Source organism: Egretta garzetta, unplaced genomic scaffold, assembly GCF_000687185.1.
Source record: "Egretta garzetta isolate BGI_Z169 unplaced genomic scaffold, ASM68718v1 scaffold598, whole genome shotgun sequence".
Classification (NCBI taxonomy): Eukaryota; Metazoa; Chordata; class Aves; order Pelecaniformes; family Ardeidae; genus Egretta; species Egretta garzetta.
Genome location: NW_009260621.1, coordinates 3,374,017 through 3,382,668, shown reverse-complemented (window position 1 = coordinate 3,382,668; position 8,652 = coordinate 3,374,017). Strand labels below are relative to the sequence as shown.

The following is an 8,652-nucleotide window of genomic DNA, read 5'->3' as shown; positions in this document are numbered from 1 at the left end:
AGCACAGCCCATGGCACTGGGGCCTGGGGACACAGTCCTGCGGGTGCTGCACCCAACCAGCACCCCTGCCAGCCAAAAACTTGCAGTCCTCCTCCGTGACGCCGTGCCACGGTGCACAGCATCACCCCACCATAGTACAAGGGCTGGGAAGCCACAAGCAGGTCCCCAGCACTAGGATGGGGGGCAGGATGCTCAGGAGCACCAGACTGGTGGCCCTGTGTCCCCTCCCCAGTGTGACCTGGTGCCTGGCAGGCCAGCATTGCTGCCGGTGCTGCCAACAGACACGGGGCGGGAGCCAAGGAGGGACACTGGGAAGCGCTGGCCTGGCACGAGGGGAAAATCGCTGGAAGTAGGGGGAAAAAGTGGAGAGAAGCGACCAAATGTCACCTCCCCAGGTGGGGATGCTGCTCTGCTGCTGCCTCAGCCCCTTCCCGGGTAGACCCACACCCCGGCCCCTCTGCCCGGGCTCCGCCACGGAGCATTGGCGACCCCACATCTCCCCAGAGTCCCAAAGCCGGAAGGGGCAAACGCGTCCCCACATGCCCAAGAGCGACTCACCAGAGCAGGGAGGTGGCAGTGGGAGAGCGGGCTCCTCGCCCCTCACCCGGGCCGGGGGAGCCAGGCGAGGAGCAAACTTCCCCGGGCTGATGCAAGATGCCTCTGGGAGCGCGTTCGCATTCTGCGGATTCCTGGGAGCCGGCCAGAAATCCCACAATCCTACATCTTGCACATTTGGTTTCAATTAGGGAGCAGAGAGAGGGAGCCAGTCACCAATCCAGGCTGGCTTTTCGGTGGAGGTTATTTTCCTCGGCCCGAGGGAATGTGTGCAAAGCTATAATTTACAGCAAAACCCATTCATAGAGTGAGAGAAAAAAAAAAAAAAAAAATCCCCGTGGCCAGCAAGGAAACTTAAAGCAATAGGCAGCATTTTGCTTTCCGGCGCTCGCCCCCACGGCTGCAGGATGGCACGCGTATCCGGAGCCCTCCTCCTGCGCGGTGGGGTGCAGGGGCCAGGCAGGATGCCCCCAAAATGCAGGTGATGGAGGCGCTCCACCAGGTCCCATCGCTGGTCCAGAGGGTCCCACGCAGGCTGCCCCGCCCTGGGCCCCTGGTGGGAAGGGTGCTGGGCTCCTGCACGGGCACGCGCGGCCAGGACACCAGCCAGAGAGCCAACCTGCCCCGGCACGTGGCGCAGAAGCAGCGCGCTGGCTCCCCATGCTGCACGCTGAGCTCGTGGTTTTACATCATTTCCAGGCACCAGCTTGGCATCACGGCCACCAACTACGCAACGCGGCAGGGGGAAAATAATAATAATAACAATAATAATAATAACAATAATAATAATAATAATAATAATAATAATAATAGGCTCACAGTAGTTTTTGTGCAATAACCAAAAACACAATCTAAAAAATTTTTAAAAAAGCAATTATTTTTCAGACTAGTGCCTTGGCTATATTTTACGCCAGCACCCACACTGCTGTGGGAGGGAAGCAGCACCCCTGGCATCAGGTCAGTGACTCCCAAAAAGCGCTGCTGTCCCGCAGGGCACCCCGCAGCCCCAGGGCCCTCCCCTCCCCACAGCAGAACGCTGGGGACCCTCACCGCTGCCACCAGAGAAGGGCTGCGGTGCCAGCAAGGGCAAGGCAGAGCACCACAGCCCCCCCACCCCGGGCTGGCAGGGAGAGCAGGCAGGGGCAGGCGAGTGTGGTGCGTGCTGCGGGGCTCCGCACCATGCCCTGGCGTGCCACCCCGGATCAGCAGGCAGGGGGGGGGATGCCCTTGCCCACGCACAGGCTGCCCTACGTGCACGCCGGCACAAGCGCCGGACGGCTCCGCTCCGCCCTGCTCGCCTCCCGTTACCTGGAATTGGCACTCAAAAGCAAGGGCAAGGCAGAGCACCACAGCCCCCCCGCCCCGGGCTGGCAGGGAGAGCAGGCAGGGGCAGGCGAGTGTGGTGCGTGCTGCGGGGCTCCGCACCATGCCCTGGCGTGCCACCCCGGATCAGCAGGCAGGGGGGTGGATGCCCCTGCCCACCCACAGGCTGGCCCCTACGTGCACGCCGGCACAAGCGCCGGACGGCTCCGCTCCGCCCTGCTCGCCTCCCGTTACCTGGAATTGGCACTCAAATAACTTGGCGGGGGCCAGTGCTGCATCGCTTTATCCCAGGACCTAATGCAAAGGTGTTGGTGTGCAAACAGAGCCAAAAAGCCAAAGCAAACACCTCCCCTCCACCCCTGCCAGCACCTGGGGAGCCAGCCAGAACAGCGATCCCCCGAGCTCACCAGGCAGCCCCTTGCTCCTGCTCAGTGCTGGTCCTGGGGCCATATACATCCCCCTGAGGTGGGCGATGCTGTGCTCCAGCTGCTGCCTGCCCCGTGCCAAGGAGGAGCAGCTTTGGGGGTGCCCGCCTGCTCCCCGGAGAGCAGAGTTGTCCCTTCCCCATGGTAGCTGCTCCCAGGGCCCAGCAGAGCCAGCGGGCAGGGGGGAGGCGGCGGTGGTGCAGACCCCCCGCAGCATTCCCCACCAGTTCCTTGCATCTGCTCTGGACCCTATCCCGGGTCATCTCTCCTGGGACCCATGGCCACCAGCCTGCCTTGGCCACACGCAGCCTGGCTGTCCCATGGTGGGCCACCAGCAGCCACAGCACCAGCCAGGACCCCCCACACAGCCCCGGCTTCTCAGGCATGCTGCCTGGGGAGCAGAGCACGCAGCTGAACCCGGGGTGCCCAACAGCCACCTTGTTACATGGGGGACTTGGTGACTTCCCCCAGGGGGAGCAGTTTGGGCTCCACTCCCAGCCCCGCAAGGGAAAAATCCCTCCCCAGGGAGCCATGGGGCAGTCAGTGGCAGTGCCAGCCCCCCTAAGGGCCGCAGCAGGACTTGGGAGCAGCAGAAGAGCTAGCCAAACACCATCTCCCCTCCCAGAAAGGAGGGGAGGCAGTAGAGCCACACTCTGCCCAAAGGTATGGGGACACCACGCTTCAGGGCAGTGGACTCTAGCAGGAGCCATGGAGCCCCCCCCTGAAAAGCAGAGGGCTCGTGATGCTGCTAGAGGGCACGATGGCAGGCTGGCTTCACACCGAGCACTCTGGTGGCGTTGCACACCCACCCACTCCTACCTGCTCAAGGTTTGCCACCGCTTGCAGAAATTCAAGAGGAAAGTGCAGCCCTCTGCTGCCTCCAGAAATGCCGCAAGCGAGCACCACAGGCCAGAGGACCTGCCTGCGACCCTCCCAGGCAGTAGCTGCTGCTGAGCTGGGCAGAGTGGGGCACTCTGTGGGACCCAGTCGGACCTCTGCTCCATGAGCAGAGTCTCTGTGGGGAAAGCTTCCATCACTAAATCACCACCAGATGACAGACAGGAAGGACTCAGAGTTTAATTGGGTGTTTCCAGTTGTGCAACGTACAAAGGATGACCAAAAAAGAGGGAGGACATGGGCAATGGCAAGGACGCTATTAAAAAAAATAGTCATGTAGATTTGAGAAAAATAAAAATTCAAGATCATCCCCAGCCCCGTACCATAAAAATCCTCTGCATGTACAATGACTATTACTATATACATGTTTAAAAATAAATGCCCACAGCCTGGAGTGCAGAGAGCAGCGCCATAGCTGTGCTTCGTGGCAGGGGAATCCATAAAGTGTTTGGGTTTTAAATTAAAATATAAATAGAAGCATACAACATGCCAAGAACTGAGTGGGTTACATCCTCCTCTGCACAGGGCCAGAGCGAGCAGGATCAGCCCCTACCAGTTACAGCTATAAACCTCCATGTGTCCGAATTCCCAGCCCACCAGGCGGGATGGGGCAGCCTGGCTTGAGCACCATGCCACTGGCTACATCCCATTCTTCACCAGCTCATGGATCCCATCCTCGTCGATAATCAAAGGCGCGCGAAACTCTCTGTCCTTCACATACTTTTCCAGACCCTAGGGGAGGACAAAGCAGCTTGTTAGGAACGCACCACGCTTCATCTGCTCTGTTGATCTGCTGAGCCCCTCACAGGTGGCTCCAGTCGCCTCCCGTGCTAGCGGCTTGGGGGACACTGCCTCAAAAATCACCACCATGAATTCAAGTCACACTTTCATGGCTTACCCCCTCCCCGGCCAAGGCTCACAGGCATGCCCCCCCAGCCTCCCCACCCGCCCAGTTAATCTGCAAGGGTGCCCGAGCCTGGGAGAGCCAGTACTCACTTCTCCTCCATAGGAGACAAGGGGAGAAATTTCACACTGGATTGGCACGTCGTTTGCATCCTTCAAGCTGCAGAGAAAAATAAAGAGTCAGGAGGGTTAGCCACATCCCGCCAGGGGACGTGGATGGGGCCCAGAGATCTCGCAGACGCCAGCGCTGGGGGTCAGGGGCTGTCTGGGGCACTGGTGGCTGCTGGCCCACGCAGACCCCACCAGCGCAGAGCTGCTCGGGGTTAGTCAAGCCTTGCGTGCTCTCCACAGAGGCGTGAGCTAAAGTTTAGATACCAGCAGCAACTGAAAGGGAAGAGAGCCTTAGATGCAGTTTTAATGAGGACCTACGTGCCTTTCCATGTGTGCAACTACAGCAGCACCTACGCCCCTGGCCTGGACCACAGGCCTGCTGTATTTGATGCTGCATGCAAGCTAGTTGCCCCTTCCTCCTCCTGCATCCTTGGGACAATGAGAGATGCACTCACAGCACCTGCCTGTTCAGCTGGCCACAACAGGTCTTTTTTTTTTTTTTTTAGAACACACTGCTTGTTTAAAGCACAACCTGAGGACACAGGGCAAGCCTGTCTGCTCGCTCAGAAATACTCCCTGCAGCACTGCCTGGTCCCCCTGCCTTTTCCTCTTAGATCAACTGTGGCAGCTCCTGTTCCACACACCAGCTTGAGCTGGTGGGGATGACGGCAGACCCACACCAGCACTGCCCAATGCAGCCTGGCCCCAAGAACAACTGCAGCAGCACTGCTGGGCAGGGGTCTGCATGGGGTTCCTCACCCTGCTCCTGCCACCACCAGCCTTTGTAGGACCCCCCAGGTGCTCCCTGGATCCAGCTGGCATGTAAGCCTGGCTGGGGGTGCAGCTGTGTGGAGCTGAGGAGGAACTACAGCAGCGCCCCAGGGTGCCCCTTCACAGCTGCTCACCCCCACAGCCAGCCAGGCATCGCAGGACCTCACCTGTGACAACACTCCCTTTGCCTAGGTGGAAGCTCGATCCTGCTGCCACACACTCTCTCAGCCCCCTCCTGTCACAGCTGTGAGCAAATGAAACTCATCCATCCTGGCCCAGCCCTTGCACTTGTGTTTGCCTTCAAGTGTGATTCCTTTCAAGATAAGTTTAAAAAAATTTTAAAAAATAAAAAAAAGAATTGCCATTAACTGGCAATGAAGGATAAACATAGGATGAAGTGCATCCTTTACCCTACATTATAACTAGTGTGATGGCCTAGTTACAAAGCCTGAAAGCACTTGGAGTCTTGAATTAAAGCCAGAGACCCTAGGTGTATCCCACCAGGAAGTACCGGAAGATGCAACTTCTCCCAAAGGGGGGAGAGGTAACAAGCTCGCTTAGTCTGCAAGTCATTCACACTCACCAGCTCCAAGTCCCATGCCCTGTGCCTACAGAAGAACATGCAGCTATTACAGAAGCTGCTTTAACACTTCTGTTAACTTTCCCTTTTACTTCCATAAACTTTCAAGCGCTGAGCCAGGAGCTTTCCCTGGTTTCACAGTCTGGACCTTCAAAACTCAAGAGCTGAAGTCACACAAAGCACAGCTGGCCGCCTATGCCGAGATTTGCACGTGCTACATCAAAGCCTGCTTGACATTTACTTAACATTTTTAATCCCATTTCAATCCGCCTGGCAGACACCAGGAGACGGCAGCTGTCTCCAGCTACAGGACCAGCCGGGACCGGTCCAGGCTGTGCTAACACCGTGGTGTAACGAAGAAGAGAGCGTCATCGAAGGGACACGCCAGCGCAGTTCCCAACAGCATCCTGCCTGCAGGGTGACCTTTGGGGGCTGCCTGCTGCCCTGCACACCCCTACCAACAGCACAAGCCCCTTCCCAGTTATTCCCGTCGGCTGCCCCTGCGGAAAGGAGCCCAGGAGGGAGCAGACACTGCCTACCACCCGCCACCATGGGAAGCGGCACCTGCGGGGCCCTGCAGCGAGACATGCCCCGCTCCCAGCATGCGGCCCCGAGCCCCCCGGCCCCGTTAGTCACCAGGGGCGCCTGCTCAGCAGCACACACCCACAGCAGCGACTGCAGCCTGGCACGCTGCTTTGCCTACAGCCCATTAGTACCTAAGCACAGCCCCGCCACCATGCACGCTGCACGGTATAGTTACTTGTCATTGACATCTGCTGGGGTGGCATCTGACCTTCCGTTTGTGACACTACGTGGAAATAAACAAGGGTTAGCAAGGGTGGGAAAACACAGAGCAGAACAAGTCTGGGGTTTGCTGTTCTCCAAACAGGGGCCACAGGAGGTCTCTCAGTCGAGGGATGCCATGACCCCAGCCTGGCTGCTGCACGGATCTGCTGGCGTGCTTGGGCTTTAGGGAGCCACCTCCTCCCTGCACAGGCAACCTTGGCTGTGCAATGGAGACCAGCCGGATTCAGTTCACAGGCATTGAATCAAGAAGGAAAGCTCCTGCCAAACGAGCAAGCTCCCCTCCTGCAGCCACTGGCTGGCCCACACCCAGCTCTGCCCCACAGACCACCCAGGAGAAGGGACCCACGGCTTGGTTGCTCCAGCAACACTGTTTTCAAGAGTGATGAAATAGAGAAAGCCTGGGGACTGCCTGGTACTTTATACCCAGCCCAAAAAGGAAGCAGGAGTGCCGGGAGCAGCAACTCACCGAGGGATGGCAGGGATGCGTGTGCCGTTTTCATCCACAAAGTGCCCCCCTGCATTGAGAACCCAGCAGTGGTGCAGGGACATCAAGGCATGTCGGGCTGTGGTGGGGTTGTCCTTGCCATTCTGGCTGTCTGCGTTCTTCAGAGGAGAAAACTCATCCTCACGCAGCACCTCATACACCACAAACTTCCTGGGGGGGGGGGAACAGGGTGCAGGAGGGTCAGATTTGGGAAATGTGGCTGCTCCCTGTCATTTTGACTTCTCCCCTGCCAGGGTAGCTGAGCTGGGGCCACAGTCCCCCATCCCGTGTGTGTCATGTCTCCCATTCCCCCCCTCCCCAGCCCACATCCACAAAGGACAGAGGGGAGGAACAGGGCTGTAGGGTCAGCAGATGCTCCTTTGGCTCAGGAGCAGGGCTCAGCTGAGCAAGAGGCACGCAGTGCCTGTCCCTCCTGCTGCTCATGTCCCTGCTCATCTCAAGGCACAGTCATCCACTGCTGCTGAACGGCACGGGAGCTGGCACCTGGTCCTGACTCTGGGGCATTGCCAGTGGGCAACAGCCCTGGCACCCCCCCAGAGGCTCTCAGAGCTGCCCGTGGGAGAGACAGCAGCCTGCTCCCCACAGAGAGAAAAGTGCATACTTGGAAAACTGGAAGATGTCAAAGACGAACTTTTCCATCTTGATCCCATTAGGCTTCTCGGGTTGGATCAGCTGCCCTGTAGTTATGTCCACGTGTGGGATCTTCTTCTCAGCTACGTGGTGCTGCAGCCGTGGTTCATAAGTGCTGCAGTGGGCCAACAAATAGCTGTTACTCACCCAAGCAAGGCACATCTCCAGCCCCCCCAGCTCAGACATTGCTGAGGCAGCACGGCTGCTCTGCCCTGACCCCCAGCTGGCCCAAGGTACAGGCTGCTCATCCCCAGGGCAGCCAGGAGAGGACAGCCCTGCATGCCTGTGCTCTGGCACAAGCAGCCAGTGATGGCCAGGGGAAATCTTATCTCAAGGAAAGGACTGTGCAGAGACACAGGGGTCAGGCCACAAGGGCAGGAGCCATACCCCACAGGCCTCATCCCAGCATGCCTGCAAACAGCTGGAGCTCAACCAGTGGAAAGCAAGGTGTGGGTGGCCGGGCAGCCAGCTCCACTCAGCACCAGTGCTCCTCTCCTGGCATGCCAACAGCACCCCAGCAGGCCCCTTACTTGACTACATCTTTGAGGAAGGCAGTGGTGAAGTAGTGATTGGCAATGTTGCCCGCGTTGAAGAGCAGCCGCCCATCTGGGCCCCGTTTTTGGGCAGTGGCCAGGGAGATCTCACTGTATTCCACCACCTGGTAGACACCATCCACTCGACACACCACGCCGACTGGCTCCGTGGGGTTAGTCTTCTCCACCACCTGCCCAAAAGAAGCACCGTCATGGAAAGGCTCCCAAAGCCATGTGCTTCAAATACACCCCATTGTATCTAGCAGCCCCCACGGATGCATTTTCCTGCGCAGAGCAGCGGGGTTAAGGCAGGGATAGGGATGCTGGAGTCCTCCCTTTCCAGGTGCTTCTGGTGACAGTAACCAGAGAAGGGCGAGATGGCAGGGCTGGGTGGCAGGGTGTCAGGCACACCCAGAGGGTGCAGGCAGGATCTGGCACCAAGCCCGTGTGCAGCTGGCAGAGGGAACTGATATTTTTAGCACCCAGCTCACATGTGAACAGCCAACTTGCTGTGTACAAGCAGGTGGCTGCTGACTCAGCAGAGCCATCCCCCCACACCTGACCTCCCTCCTCCTCACACACCTCCTTCTGGGCATGGGAACACCTCCAAGC

At 58.6% G+C, this 8,652-nt stretch overlaps 1 protein-coding gene across 1 annotated transcript in view; it reads right to left on the bottom strand.

Annotated features, from left to right (window-relative positions):
- Nucleotides 1–3,351: 3,351 nt before the first annotated feature.
- The window catches only part of UAP1 (UDP-N-acetylglucosamine pyrophosphorylase 1), an 8,299-nt gene continuing 2,998 nt past the window's right edge, over nt 3,352–8,652 (bottom strand). Inside the window, exons 4-8 of the mRNA XM_035900829.1 lie at nt 8,038–8,231; nt 7,479–7,622; nt 6,839–7,027; nt 4,197–4,263; nt 3,352–3,932 (exon numbers count right to left, since the gene is read on the bottom strand). Of these exons, the coding sequence (XP_035756722.1) occupies nt 3,840–3,932; nt 4,197–4,263; nt 6,839–7,027; nt 7,479–7,622; nt 8,038–8,231 (687 nt within the window). The 3' untranslated portion in view covers nt 3,352–3,839. The remainder of the gene's footprint in view (nt 3,933–4,196; nt 4,264–6,838; nt 7,028–7,478; nt 7,623–8,037; nt 8,232–8,652) is intronic.